At 38.9% G+C, this 16,414-nt stretch overlaps 1 protein-coding gene across 1 annotated transcript in view; it reads right to left on the bottom strand.

The window, feature by feature from the left end:
• The window catches only part of PRG4 (proteoglycan 4), a 181,890-nt gene that overhangs the window by 114,434 nt on the left and 51,042 nt on the right, over nt 1–16,414 (bottom strand). The window contains exons 7-10 of the mRNA XM_040408297.1: nt 11,894–12,001; nt 10,804–10,962; nt 7,109–7,192; nt 2,281–2,370 (exon numbers count right to left, since the gene is read on the bottom strand). Of these exons, the coding sequence (XP_040264231.1) occupies nt 2,281–2,370; nt 7,109–7,192; nt 10,804–10,962; nt 11,894–12,001 (441 nt within the window). The remainder of the gene's footprint in view (nt 1–2,280; nt 2,371–7,108; nt 7,193–10,803; nt 10,963–11,893; nt 12,002–16,414) is intronic.

Here is a 16,414-nt window from a genome sequence, read left to right as displayed (position 1 = left end):
CAAGTTGTGTGAAAGTACCGTGACCATTTAATACTGCTGTTTATGATCTACTAGCAGAAGGACCCGGCTTCGCACAGGTATATTTCATCTATTTCATTTAATGTTTGTGTGTGTCATTAAAAGATATCTACAGTATCCACTATAAAAGTGACATCTACAGTACTCCGCCCCTTTAACAGTGACCTCCACAATGACCTGCCCCCTTAATAGTAACATCCACAGCGCCCACCCCTTTAACAGTGACCTCTACAGCGGCCGCCACTTTATTAGTGACCTCCACAGTACCCCGTCTTATTAACAGTGATTTCCACAATAACCCGCCCCCTTAACAGTGACCTCCACAGAGCTCCGTTCCCTTAAAATGCAATCCCCACAACACCCCACCCCCTTAACAGTGACCTCTACAGCACCCAGCCCCTTAACAATGACCTCCATTACGGACCTCAACTGTGACTTTCACTGTTCCCTGCCCCCTCAACAGATACCTTCACAGTGCCTGCCCACTTAACAGTGACCTTTACAGCATTACGCCCCCTTAACAGTGAACTCCACAGCAGCCCACCCCTTTAACAGTGATCTCCACAGCATCTTTCCCCCTTAACAGTGACCTCCACAGTAGTCCGCCCCTTTAACAGTGACCTCCACAGCGGCCGCCCTTTTATTAGTTACCTCTATAATACCCCTTCTCCTTAACAGTGATTTGCACAGTGGGGTCTACAGCAATCTGCCCCTTAACACTGACCTCCATAGCGGACCATCCCCTTAACTGTCACCTCCACAGCAGCCTGCCCCTAGGGTGGCTAGGTGGCCAGAGCAGTCCGGCTTTCAGACTCCCTGTCCTCCGTTCGGCGCAGGGCATGGATGCACACAGGGATGTCCTTTTGAACAGCTCACTCTCAGACAGCAGCACTGTGCTGTCTGTGCATGAGAAGCAGGTATATAGTCACCCGCCCTCCCAACCCTGCAGCTGACAGAACTTGATTTTTACCTTCATTTTTTAAAATCCCCGTCAGCTGCTGAGTGGGGGGGGGCGGTACCTAACCGGGTCAGGGGTATGGCTTATTAGGACCTGGGGGCAGGGTTCTTAAGTCTGTCTTTTGCCCCCTGAACTGTGACCTCCACAGCACTTGGCTCCCTTAACAGTGTAATCCACAGCGCCCCAGCCCCTTTAAAGCTGACCTACAGCAGTGAAGAAAAATGGCTGTGTTGTTATAGAAACCTGGTGTAAAACTGTGTGTATGTGGAGACTAAGGGCCTGCGAGCTGCTCTTGGCTGATAAACGTCATGTGACCAGGCTTCTATTGGTTAATTAATTTTTGGGAAATATCTTAGGAACTGTAGGTGCTAGAGAACTGAGACCTGTTCTAAAACCTTCCCAGAAACCTGACGTACCTGTGTGCCAAATTTCGTGTTTGTAAATGTGACGGTGCTGATTCCTTTAGTGGAAATACACACATACATACACTCAGCTTTATATATTAGATAATAATAACTGTTACAATGGTACCTTCTCTAGTTCTGGGTTCATTGGTGTTTCCATCTTTTCCCTCATTAGGTGAGGAAGGTTTTAATTTTGGATCTGTGGATTAATATTTTTGTGACTATCTGTGTTTTACAATGGACTATATTAGTTTATTGTAAATAAAAATCCATATCTGTTTGGTTTCACTAGACTAATATGATTTATAAGTGAGAAAACAAAAATGAATCAGCAGCAGGTGGGCAGAGATAACCATGAGCTCATGAATATAGGGCCTCATTGGCATGTGAGGGAGCTGTTCAATACAAGATTTTGGCAAAACGGCTGAATCAATTAGAGAAAGCGACCCAGCATTTTGCTAAAGAGATCTGTCACAAATTAATAGGACACCATAAAACTGGTGACAGATTCCCTTTAAATACTCCATTTCAGGGCTTAAAGTGCTTCTTCGTTGGGTTACAAAAAAACAGTGATGCACAGTAAATGCCAACTTGCATTTTACATCCAGAAAAAAGCACCAAGGATTTAAACTGCAAGTTTGCATGTACCATATTACCTGCCTTTTGTAACCTGACAAAGAGCCACCACTAGCCTCAAAATTTGTTGTTTAAAAATAATTCAATAAAGGAACCAATTTTTGTTGTTTGCGCCTGAATAGATGTCTGCTTATGGGTTTTCACTTTCCATCAATCCCTTACCATTGCACTGCATCTACAAGGCAGGCTCCTGTCTGCCAGGGTTTACAGGGTTTATTCTTTTATTAGGCAAGTACTTGAATTGATTTCATTTAATCTCCTTACCTTCTGGAGGAGATTCAGGTTCATCATCGTCTTCCTTTGTCTTTGGTTTCTTTGGCTTCTTGGGTTTGTCTTTGTCTTTAGATGTTGGATCTAGAATTGCACAGTTTAAATCCATACATTCAGATTAGAATTTATAAGTGACTTTACAGCAGTAAAATAAAAATAAAAATGGCACTGGCTACATTTTCCCAAAAGTTTGTGACTTTTAGCCATCTGTGAATCTCTCGTCACTTTTTGTAAGTGGTCAGAAATGTGGGTAGGGGCTGGTGGGAGGCAATGTAACCTTCCATGGACTGACAGATTTGTCATAATGTCCATCAGAAACTGATGTAAATCATGTTGTTAATCAATGCTTGCTCATAGAAGGTTTAGCCATAACAACCATTTTGCCGTACACACTAGGATTTTAATTTTTATCAATTTTTATGGGTTGAGGGAATGAAGGACAAAAATTCTCCAGGGATACCAAATACTGTTTTGTGAAATTTCATAATAGGTATGTTACAAAAACACATTTATTGTAAGAATTTTTGCCCTGTTATTTATTTTTAGTAACATTAACTTTGCAGAAAAATGTAACTTTTACCGTAAAAGAAAAATAAGTTCCTTTTTTCTGCCATAACCTTTAATAAATAAACTATTTCACAGGTATGTTCTGGAAATTGCACCACAGACCTTCTGTATAGCCGGCAGCAGCCTTAGTCACTACTTTAAAGAAGGGCACTGTAGTAACCATAGGATTTTCTGTGTCAAACTAGTACTACTGTTTATTTTCACAGGCATAATATGAATTGTCATACTATAGGTGCATCTCAATAAATTAGAATATCATCGAAAAGTTAATTTATTTCAGAAATTCAATTCAAATAGTGAAACACTTATATTACATATATTAATTATATACAGAGTGATCTATTTCAAGTGTTTATTTAATGTTTTTGAATGAATTACTGAAATAAATTAAAGGGCATCTGTAAGCAGATTTGTACCTATGAAACTGGATGACATGTTACATGCTCAATTGGTAGCTGAAGGCATCTGTGTTGGTCCCATGTTCATATGTGCCCACATTGCTGAGAAAAATGATGTTTTAATATATGCTAATGAGCCTCTAGGAGCAATGGGGGAGTTGTCGTTACACCTGAGGGTCTTCTCTCTCTGCAATTGCCGAGCTTCCTGCACTTTGATTGTCAGGACCAGGTGTGATGACGTTTTAACTGCCTGGCCCTGTCAATCAAAGTGCAGAGGGTGTGGCAGTTGCAGAGAGAGAAGAATCTCAGGAGTAATGGCAAGACCCCCGTTGCTCCTAGCGGCTCATTTGCATATATTAGAACATCATTTTTCTCAGCAATACCGGCACTTATGAACATGGGACCAATGCAAATGCCTTAAGGTGCCAAGAGCACATTTAACAGGTCAGCCGCTTTCATAGGTACGAATCTTCTGACAGATGCCCTTTAACTTTTCGATGATATTCAAATTTATTGAGATGCACCTATATTTAGTAACTGTCAGACACAGAAAATCCTACTCTTACTACAGAGCCCATTGATACAAATGGTCTGGGGTTCAGTTCACAATATACACCTATCACATCAATTATTTATTAAAAGTTATGCAGAAAAATTTAACTTTTATTTTCCATCTTTTCCTTTATGATAAGAGTTATTTATATTTCTAAAAAGTTAAAGTTACTAAAAAATTTAAGAGCAAAAACTATTATAAAAATGTCTTTTTGTAACATACCTATTATTAAATATTACAAAAAACTATTTGGTATCCCTGTAATCATAATAACCTGTACAATATAGGGAACACATTATTTATGGTGATCAGTGAACAGTGTAGATAAAAATGGTGCAAATTATTTTAGCTACATTTAAGTAACATACTACTTAATTAAAGGGAACCTGTCACCAGGAATTTGTGCATAGAGCTGGGGACATGGGCTGCTAGATGGCCGCTACCACATCCACAATACCCAGTCCCCATAGCTCTCTGTGCTTTTATTGTGTTAAAAAACCATTTTGATCCATATGCAAATGAACCTGATATGAGTCCTGTGTCCGGAGATGAGTCCAGCAGAAAGGAGCCCAGCACCGCCCCGCGCCCTCCGAATCTCCTCCTTGCTGGCTGACGTCACAGAGCTGGAGCGCCGAAATCTCGCGATACGCGAGTTAGCGCATGCGCAGTGTCGGCATCATGTTCATTCCCTGTGCTGGCATCAGCACAGGGAACGAACTACGCATGCGCTAGCTCGCGCATCGCGAGATTTCGGCGCTCCAGCTCTGTGATGTCAGCCAGCAAGGAGGAGATCCGAATCAGGTCTGTCTGCTTGTTTCTCTCTGCACTTCTTTCCTCCACCCTCCCCTCTCTATACCCTTCTATAGGGTGACATAATCTAATCCTACAATGATTAGACAGCCCATGTTGGTCTTACAAGATGGATTTCTCACAAATTAAAGTTGTTTATGTGTTATTTATAAAGTGGGGAGAAGCATTTTCTCTTATAAAAAAATATGTTACAAAGTTTCTCATATTCACCTACCAAGTTGTGTGAAAGTACCGTGACCATTTAATACTGCTGTTTATGATCTACTAGCAGAAGGACCCGGCTTCGCACAGGTATATTTCATCTATTTCATTTAATGTTTGTGTGTGTCATTAAAAGATATCTACAGTATCCACTATAAAAGTGACATCTACAGTACTCCGCCCCTTTAACAGTGACCTCCACAATGACCTGCCCCCTTAATAGTAACATCCACAGCGCCCACCCCTTTAACAGTGACCTCTACAGCGGCCGCCACTTTATTAGTGACCTCCACAGTACCCCGTCTTATTAACAGTGATTTCCACAATAACCCGCCCCCTTAACAGTGACCTCCACAGAGCTCCGTTCCCTTAAAATGCAATCCCCACAACACCCCACCCCCTTAACAGTGACCTCTACAGCACCCAGCCCCTTAACAATGACCTCCATTACGGACCTCAACTGTGACTTTCACTGTTCCCTGCCCCCTCAACAGATACCTTCACAGTGCCTGCCCACTTAACAGTGACCTTTACAGCATTACGCCCCCTTAACAGTGAACTCCACAGCAGCCCACCCCTTTAACAGTGATCTCCACAGCATCTTTCCCCCTTAACAGTGACCTCCACAGTAGTCCGCCCCTTTAACAGTGACCTCCACAGCGGCCGCCCTTTTATTAGTTACCTCTATAATACCCCTTCTCCTTAACAGTGATTTGCACAGTGGGGTTTACAGCAATCTGCCCCTTAACACTGACCTCCATAGCGGACCATCCCCTTAACTGTCACCTCCACAGCAGCCTGCCCCTAGGGTGGCTAGGTGGCCAGAGCAGTCCGGCTTTCAGACTCCCTGTCCTCCGTTCGGCGCAGGGCCTGGATGCACACAGGGATATCCTTTTGAACAGCTCACTCTCAGACAGCAGCACTGTGCTGTCTGTGCGTGAGAAGCAGGTATATAGTCACCCGCCCTCCCAACCCTGCAGCTGACAGAACTTGATTTTTACCTTCATTTTTTAAAATCCCCGTCAGCTGCTGAGTGGGGGGGGGCGGTACCTAACCGGGTCAGGGGTGTGGCTTATTAGGACCTGGGGGAAGGGTTCTTAAGTCTGTCTTTTGCCCCCTGAACTGTGACCTCCACAGCACTTGGCTCCCTTAACAGTGTAATCCACAGCGCCCCAGCCCCTTTAAAGCTGACCTACAGCAGTGAAGAAAAATGGCTGTGTTGTTATGGAAACCTGGTGTAAAACTGTGTGTATGTGGAGACTAAGGGCCTGCGAGCTGCTCTTGGCTGATAAAGGTCATGTGACCAGGCTTCTATTGGTTAATTAATTTTTGGGAAATATCTTAGGAACGGTAGATGCTAGAGAACTGAGACCTGTTCTAAAACCTTCCTAGAAACCTGATGTACCTGTGTGCCAAATTTGGTGTTTGTAAATGTGACGGTGCTGATTCCTTTAGTGGAAATACACACATACATACACTCAGCTTTATATATTAGATAATAATAACTGTTACAATGGTACCTTCTCTAGTTCTGGGTTCATTGGTGTTTCCATCTTTTCCCTCATTAGGTGAGGAAGGTTTTAATTTTGGATCTGTGGATTAATATTTTTGTGACTATCTGTGTTTTACAATGGACTATATTAGTTTATTGTAAATAAAAATCCATATCTGTTTGGTTTCACTAGACTAATATGATTTATAAGTGAGAAAACAAAAATGAATCAGCAGCAGGTGGGCAGAGATAACCATGAGCTCATGAATATAGGGCTTCATTGGCATGTGAGGGAGCTGTTCAATACAAGATTTTGGCAAAACGGCTGAATCAATTAAAGAAAGCGACCCAGCATTTTGCTAAAGAGATCTGTCATCAATTAATAGGACACCATAAAACTGGTGACAGATTCCCTTTAAATACTCAATTTCAGGGCTTAAAGTGCTTCTTCGTTGGGTTACAAAAAAACAGTGATGCAAAGTAAATGCCAACTTGCATTTTACATCCAGAAAAAAGCACCAAGGATTTAAACTGCAAGTTTGCATGTACCATATTACCTGCCTTTTGTAACCTGACAAAGAGCCACCACTAGCCTCAAAATTTGTTGTTTAAAAATAATTCAATAAAGGAACCAATTTTTGTTGTTTGCGCCTGAATAGATGTCTGCTTATGGGTTTTCACTTTCCATCAATCCCTTACCATTGCACTGCATCTACAAGGCAGGCTCCTGTCTGCCAGGGTTTACAGGGTTTATTCTTTTATTAGGCAAGTACTTGAATTGATTTCATTTAATCTCCTTACCTTCTGGAGGAGATTCAGGTTCATCATCGTCTTCCTTTGTCTTTGGTTTCTTTGGCTTCTTGGGTTTGTCTTTAGATGTTGGATCTAGAATTGCACAGTTTAAATCCATACATTCAGATTAGAATTTATAAGTGACTTTACAGCAGTAAAATAAAAATAAAAATGGCACTGGCTACATTTTCCCAAAAGTTTGTGACTTTTAGCCATCTGTGAATCTCTCGTCACTTTTTGTAAGTGGTCAGAAATGTGGGTAGGGGCTGGTGGGAGGCAATGTAACCTTCCATGGACTGACAGATTTGTCATAATGTCCATCAGAAACTGATGTAAATCATGTTGTTAATCAATGCTTGCTCATAGAAGGTTTAGCCATAACAACCATTTTGCCGTACACACTAGGATTTTAATTTTTATCAATTTTTATGAGTTGAGGGAATGAAGGACAAAAATTCTCCAGGGATACCAAATACTGTTTTGTGAAATTTCATAATAGGTATGTTACAAAAACACATTTATTGTAAGAATTTTTGCCCTGTTATTTATTTTTAGTAACATTAACTTTGCAGAAAAATGTAACTTTTACCGTAAAAGAAAAATAAGTTCCTTTTTTCTGCCATAACCTTTAATAAATAAACTATTTCACAGGTATGTTCTGGAAATTGCACCACAGACCTTCTGTATAGCCAGCAGCAGCCTTAGTCACTACTTTAAAGAAGGGCACTGTAGTAACCATAGGATTTTCTGTGTCAAACTAGTACTACTGTTTATTTTCACAGGCATAATATGAATTGTCATACTATAGGTGCATCTCAATAAATTAGAATATCATCGAAAAGTTAATTTATTTCAGAAATTCAATTCAAATAGTGAAACACTTATATTACATATATTAATTATATACAGAGTGATCTATTTCAAGTGTTTATTTAATGTTTTTGAATGAATTACTGAAATAAATTAAAGGGCATCTGTCAGCAGATTTGTACCTATGAAACTGGATGACATGTTACATGCTCAATTGGTAGCTGAAGGCATCTGTGTTGGTCCCATGTTCATATGTGCCCACATTGCTGAGAAAAATGATGTTTTAATATATGCTAATGAGCCTCTAGGAGCAATGGGGGAGTTGTCGTTACACCTGAGGGTCTTCTCTCTCTGCAATTGCCGAGCTTCCTGCACTTTGATTGTCAGGACCAGGTGTGATGACGTTTTAACTGCCTGGCCCTGTCAATCAAAGTGCAGAGGGTGTGGCAGTTGCAGAGAGAGAAGAATCTCAGGAGTAATGGCAAGACCCCCGTTGCTCCTAGCGGCTCATTGCATATATTAGAACATCATTTTTCTCAGCAATACCGGCACTTATGAACATGGGACCAATGCAAATGCCTTAAGGTGCCAAGAGCACATGTAACAGGTCAGCCGCTTTCCTAGGTACGAATCTTCTGACAGATGCCTTTTAACTTTTCAATGATATTCAAATTTATTGAGATGCACCTATATTTAGTAACTGTCAGACACAGAAAATCCTACTCTTACTACAGAGCCCATTGATACAAATGGTCTGGGGTTCAGTTCACAGTATACACCTATCACATCAATTATTTATTAAAAGTTATGGCAATAAAATTAAACTTTTATTTTCCATCTTTTCCTTTATGATAAGAGTTATTTATATTTCTAAAAAGTTAAAGTTACAGTGCTGGGCTCCTTTCCGCTTGACTCATCTCCGGACACAGGACTCATATCAGGTCATTTGCATATGGATCAAAACGGTTTTTTAACACAATAAAAGCACAGAGAGCTGTGGGGACTGGGTATTGCAGATGTGCTAGTGGTCATCTAGCAGCCCATGTCCCCAGCTCTATGCACAAAATCCTGGTGACAGGTTCCCTTTAATATCACAGAAAATTATAGCTTTCAAATGTAGCAGGTCTATGGTATAACGGTAAATCTTCTGCCTGCTATACGAGGTCTGGGGTTCAAATCCAAACAGAACCTCTATATTTGTTTCTTTAGTAAAAGTCTATGTGCTAGGAGAGGCCTCTCCCCCAACCCATGACACACAGTATCATTAAAATTCAGTGCACTTCCAGGCGACTGACTCCAGTAAAGCCAGTACTGCCCTGATGATGGCTCTGCCAGTATCTACTAGGTATGCAATCCAGAAGTTCTAAAATGTGGATACAGCAAAACTCAATTTTAATGTGTTATTTAAAAAACGCTGTAGGAATCTTTTTTTGCTTGTTTAACATGTTGTTTTATTCTTTCCCTTGTTGTGTCCCTTTTTACTGTCCTCTGAACTGTATTTCTTTTTATTAATTGGAAATATCTTGTGAGATCTTTTTACTTTAGAGAAAAAACAACAAAGGAAAAATAGATATAATTGACCCTGAAAACATGCACATTTCTTCTATATTAATACAGGCCACTAGAAGCTATACAATTATACATTATATAATTATCCATGAAGCCTTCCTTCACTTATTAATTGGGGGTATTTTACTAAAGATTGCAATTTCACAGGCCAGCCGTAGTAAAACATCTGCTGGCATAACATGTGACCAATTTATTGAGAGGCACAGGCATCTTAATGAATTTGCTCCATATGTGATGTTTGCACACTAGAAACTGAAACCTACCCTTGATGCTGGTGTAGATAAATGTGTTGGGTTGTGTGACCGAGCCCCTTTCCACTAAGCTCCACCCACCATTAAAGAGTGTGGCGAGAGTCGTGTAAAAACTCAAAAAGTTGCTAATTTTTGTGCAACATACTATGTACAAAAAAATACTGTGACTTTTGTACGCCAGAAAACTGGCGTACCTTTTGTAAATTACCCCCATTGTGATTCATATTGTAACCAGGGGCACACATGGAGGATAACAAAGCCAATAGAGAAGCCACTAGCAGCTAGTTAGCAGCATCATCGCCCTCCAAGACCCAACCATTATCAGTCATCACAGGACTGGAATCAGCATAGATGTAGAGTGTATCATGAAGTGCTGACACTGCTTATGTTAGAGAGGAGGTAGTAACCTTACCAGGATTAATATGCATCTCATTTAACAACCCTTTCTACCTCAGAAGTTTTTTCATTTTTGCGTTTTCATTTTGCGCTCCCTGCCTTCCAAAGCCATAACTTTTCTATATTTCAGTTCACATAGCCATGTGAGGGCCTGTTTTTTTGCAAGACAAGTTGTACTTTCTAATGCCACCATTTAATATTGCATAGGAGTTAGTGGGAAGTGGGAAACAAATCCAAATGGAGTGGAATTGTAAAAAAAACACTATTTTGCCACAGTTTTACTTTTTTTTTTCTTTTGTGGCATTCACTATGTGGTAAAACTGACTTGTGCTCTTCATTCTCCAGGTCAGTACGAATTTGGTGATACCACATATGTATAGTTTTTCTTGCATTTTGATACTGAAAAAAAAATATATATAAAAAAACTTGAAAACTGAATCTTTTTTAAGGCGCCATCTTTAAAGACCCAACAGTAATAGAAGGAGGTTAGAAAGAACCTGTCACCATGAAATACAATGCAATATGTAGGCAGTGTGTTATAGAGCTGGCAAAGCTGATTAGACTGATCACTGATGTGTAGTTTTTGCGGGAAAATGATCAGTTAAACTTGTAATTTATACTTTTTAATATCCGTCTTATCAGTGACTGACAACTCTCTATGAATAGACACATGTATACCTCCAGGGTCTCTATCCGGATTGTCTGGATCAGGTTCATCATCATCCTTAATTTTCTTTTGATTTTTCCTTGAAAGCTTTTTGGTCTTTTTGCTCCCTTTTACACTTGATGAAGAAGATGATGAGGAGAATGATGAAGAAGACATATTCTCTTCAGATTCTGTAAGCAAGATTTATCAACAATCAATGAATCCTGAAAACTAGTTTTTGTACTTTGTATAGACACAATGTTAATTAGGCTCATAGATTGTTCTTCATATTAATACCATCATTGAATTTTACGCCAGAAGCATGTTACATAAAATAACAACAAAACAACTAAGAGGAGAAGAATTTTAGCAGATGAGATTCATTATTCCCTGCTCAGTTCTTTACCTTTTACTGTGAATAATTCTAAAACTAACCTTAACTTCTAGTTATGGAGTGTCCACTCCTGGAAGAGCCATTGAATGGCTATACTTGATATGTTAGGTAATGGTCAGTATACACAACACAGTAAACTTTTATAGTATATGATAATAGTGTTACGGTATAGATTCAGTTTTAGACACATTTTTGTCTAGATATAATCTATATAAGGTTATATACACCTTGCCATGGAAAAATATATATATTGGTGATTACCTTGAGTTCACAAAGTTACATTAAAAGTGTTTTCCAGGAGTTTACTATTGATCACCTATCCTTAGAATAAGTAATCAGATTGACAATAATACAACTCCTGGCACCCCTGCTGATCAGATGTTTTCAGGAGATGAAGATCACAGCTACATACAATATTAAGTGGCCTTCCCTTGTTACTGCAGCATGCCTCAACCAATGACTGGCTCAGCAGCAATCCAAGCCATTCCCTCTGGCAACTTTGGGAGCAGGAAATAGAGAGCAGTCTGGATTGGGGCTCAGCAAGTTATGATTATTTATAATTTTTAAAGGGAATGGGTCATCAGAAAAAGACCTATTGTTTAAGTCATGTTTTTATGTTAAACATTTTTAAATCATATTAGGGATAGGCATGTATATAGCAGTTTTCAAACTTCACTTAGAAATACTTATTCATCATTATTACATCAAGTAACTTGTAAATACACTACCTTCAATTTCTTCTTCTGACTCAAGAACTTTCTTCTTCTTAGGATTTTTTCTGGACTTTTTTGTAGGTCGTTTTTTATATTTTGATGACGGTGACTTCTGATTAGAATCTAAAATGTATCAAAGTGAGACAGCTATTTTCATATAACATATAAATGCTGCAGTTGGCCACTACAGGTGAATTGAAGTGCTACATGAAAGCTATTCAGATGATTGACAATACTTATAATACAAGGACAGCTGCAGTTCACCAGAATTGTAGGCACTCATACAGTGTCACTTTCTGTTCTGGCTCATAAAGTGGCAGGTGAGCCCTTTATGATGTCTATATGCCCAAAAATGGACCAGGTTTGTCTTCATGAGAGGTTGCCCCACAACTGAATTTTAAATTATGCTTTTAGATCGGGAAAAATATAGCAAGTTTTCAAATAGAATGAAAGAAAAGGCTCCTGTGTCAATGTGTCTAGTGCTTAAAAAAGCCTCTTCAAGTGCACTCATTTTTGTTGGCTGGCTTGCACAGTAAGAATAATCACTCCACTAGCCTTGTAGAGGAAGGACTGAACTACAGAGTGTGACCAAGACCAATGAAAGTAAAAAGTGAATTTTCTAAGAGGTAATCAAAAGAGCAGCAGGGGGACCATAATGAGTATGTGACAACAATATACATATAGACACAGGAACATTTTTGCAAATAATTCCAATGGAAAACTTATGTTTTATGTGATCTAACAGATAAATGTCATATTTATTCATGGGACCACCACTTTCACATACTCAGTTTGTATTGCCCATGTTGTCATTTATTTTCTGAATGCTTATCAATATATATTCACGATTTTAACTGTTTTTTAGTTTCTTAGTGCAGACACTCGTACTAAGCATGCTCCACAGAATCTAATTAACAATATTTTCTTTGCGATAAAATACAATTATCGATAATGGAAACTCTTGCCTACTTACCTTATCATCTTGCAAGTCATTATTTTCTCTAAAACCACTAGAGACCTTTAAAGGTTTTGAGCTAATCTCAACAAGACCTTGCACATTTGAGCACAGAGATCCAAGTCAGACATGATATGACTCAAATCTATGTTCTTTGGGGCCAATATTTTGCACCCAAACATGCCCATTTTACAAAATACCTTCTTGTTCGTCTTCATATTCTACAATAGTCTTCTTTTTCTTCCTTCTTGGTTTTTTAGATGTAGAGTATTTTGAATTCTTTTTATCCTTTTTGGGGGAAATTTTTTTATGACGTGGAGATGGTGCGTTTCCCTCATAGGGATCTAAATTAAAGTGAATACATGCTCTTATTTTTAAAATCAACACGACTGAACATAAACAGTCAACCATGCTGAAACTAGGTCTGATCAAATCATCACTTTTTTTTTTGCTTTTTGGCAAGGAATGTCTATAAATAAAGATATCAGTGAATAAGAATTGAATTGAATATTTTAACAATATAACAATGTTATATTTGTTATAGCTAGAAAACTCAAATCAAGAGAAAACTTTTTAAAAGTTCCAAATTCAGCAGCAAAAAGTCAATTTAAAGATATTGATGGTATCAATGACAAACATATTATACTGCAGTGAAATGCGTTCAATTTGACATCACACTTATTACTTGCTCTGCTCAAAATCTGTTATTGTGATTGTAATATATTAGAGATGAGCTAATCGATTCTAAACAAATCAAATGTTACAAATTTCCCAAAAAGTTCAGTTTCCAATTAATCTAAAGTTTTTGTGATTCAACCCACACAAATTAATCAAAATGAAGGACACTGTCTGGGCAGACTTGCTCATAATGCCTGGCAATCAGCCTCAGCGAATCATGAGAGACTGTAGTTTTAATGTCAGTGGACATGCCATAGATACTATATAAAATACCAGCCAGGATCTGTCATGTTTTTTAGGCTTGCACATTGGACAGATATCAAGGCTTTTATATAGACGAAAGTAAACTTAAAGGCTATGAACACCTTTGGGGGAAATCTTTTTTATTCTATTTTATCCTTTTTGGGCTAAAAATCTTTTTTTCAATTGGTCTTTAATAAAAAAAAATGTCAGCAGTTTTTGTTCTACAGCATTTGTTCTACAGTCACTTTCTGTTTCAGGTTGTTCTGACGGCTTGACGTATAGCCCTTATGTCTGCATTTCGGATATTGAATTTGGACGTTGATGTTAGTAAATTTTGCATAAAATATACAACTCAATATATTATTAATGTGAATCGTCCCAATTTTCATCATATGATTCATAATCACAACAAATATTTTACAATGGTAATTCTGGTGCTGATAGTGTGCCACCTGATGTACTAGTGTGCATCATAGTTACTGACCATATATTGTAATGGACTCTGTCTAATTGACCTTTTTAAAATACAAAAATCATAGTTTATTAAAACATTCAGTATATTAAAAAATGCAGTTGATCACCTGGGGCCACCACTGTCTTCACTGAGGCCTTTTTGTGGGTCCTTTTCTCCAAAGAGACTAAGTTTTCCTGTTGATGAATCCTTTGTGAACAGTCAGCGTTTGGACTATCATGAGGAAGAGGTTCAGGTTGAGGAGGAAGATATGATTACTGAAATGTATAGCTGTGTTGGTGGTGGTAGTAGTGAAACTTTTAGCCATGGTGGTGGTACTGATAGCCATGGTGATTTTGGTGCTTGAGCAAAGATGAGAATCTTGAGGAGGGTCAAGGAGCCCATAACATATTACAGTCTGAGAAATATGGTAGAGATGATGACAATGAGGACTATGATGACTTTCTATTGGACAGGGCCTGAAAACAACAATACGCTCCCAATAATCCATGTGCAAACTGACCTCTCACTTGGCCAAGTTGCTGGCTGTGCAGTTGCTGCCATAAGACTTAATGGATTAATTCCACTGCTATTAGGCAATTGATGATGTCAGATTAGCCTTATTGGAGGATGCCTAGCTGCCATTATTTCTCAAAAGAGGCTTTTCTGCCTTGTACTCTTATGTGGAGAATGTGAGCCATTCCTCGGAATTGTCACTGTGAGGAAATGTAATTTTCCTTGATATTTATATTGTAGCAAATGCACACATGTAATGAGGGATGGTGGAATAAGAACAGCTTTCTCATCTTACTCTCTGTCCTGTGACTGTTGAGTACCCGCACAGACAATGTTGCATATGGGAGGAAGTGGAACAGGATCAGGAGCTAAGACCTGAGGAGGAGTTGGTGGTGTAGGGGAACATGGAGTGTTCACTAATTCACCTAGTGGACGAGGCTGCCACTCATCATGGCACACATGGTGATGACGATGCTGGCCATGAACAAACATTCTGGACTGAAACAACTGGCTCCTCTGCTTGGTTGCTTACGTCCTGACAAGCATTTCATTAGCCTCAAGAAAAGGGAAGGCTATTGGATAGCCATGATTTTAGACCCTTGCTGTAAAAGGAAGATGGTAAAATTTTAAGCTGTCTTCGAAAGGTAGGCAGTATTGGCATATTACCAAGATACACTCTGTACCCAGCTTTCCACAGCTTTTACCTCGCAGACGCCCATCATTGCCCACCCTGAGTCACTTCCTTATCACATCTACCAGCATTACTGCTATTAGAAGTAGCAGAAGCAGCAGCTAATACAGTTTGTTGAACACAGCAAACTGTTTTTTCATTTGCTGTCCCAACCTGAAGCAATTTATAACAGCCTTATAATGCCTTTGTCACTGTCTGCCTGTCTGTCATTTCCATACTGTGCTGCTGTGGTTGCTGCTACTACAACCCCTACACATCTGCACATCTCAGTTTCATACTGTGCTGCTGCTGCCACTACTACAGGCCTACAAAGCCACACATTTCCTGACTGATCATTTTTAACTGGATTTTTGGAAAAAGCAATTGCTTCTTCACTTTCCAAAATTATATGCTACTCTCCAAAAAGGATCATTTTTGAATCAATAATTAAAAACAAGTCATTACTTCTTCTTATACTACCATGTGTATAAAAACTGTCAGGCATTTGCCTGAGTAATTTTTGGACAGTTTTTTTTTTACTTTAAAAAGAATAACTGAATCAGTCTGTTTTTTACCCATAGTCATATATGTCGCTTTCATTACTAATGCTGTCTTCTCATTAAAGAACTTGAAAATAGTTAGGTAAAGTCATAGGAGAGACCAGAGTGTCAGGGCAATCAAGGACTTTCATTTTGGGTCGAATCCAAAAACGATAGAATCGGAACAGAAACTAATTTCAGGAAATTCACTCATCTCTAAATATCATCTAAGTAGGCATGCTCTGCAGGTTCTGGAGATATTACAGTGGAGTGCAACTATGGAACCACTGAATATCATCACAGAATAAAGTACCTTCATCATCATCTTCTAGATAAATTAATTTTCTATATTTCTTCTTTCCTGGCCTTCTAGGTCTCTGTTTTCTATTTTTTTGGGGGGAGGACAATGATGATGTTGGTCTGTTCTGTGAAGGTTCTATAAGAAGGTATAAATTGTTTAACCAATGTTCACATTATGCTTGTC

This window comes from Bufo bufo, chromosome 9 (genome assembly GCF_905171765.1).
Source record: "Bufo bufo chromosome 9, aBufBuf1.1, whole genome shotgun sequence".
NCBI classification, from domain to species: Eukaryota; Metazoa; Chordata; class Amphibia; order Anura; family Bufonidae; genus Bufo; species Bufo bufo.
This window is presented reverse-complemented; position numbering and strand designations above follow the sequence as displayed.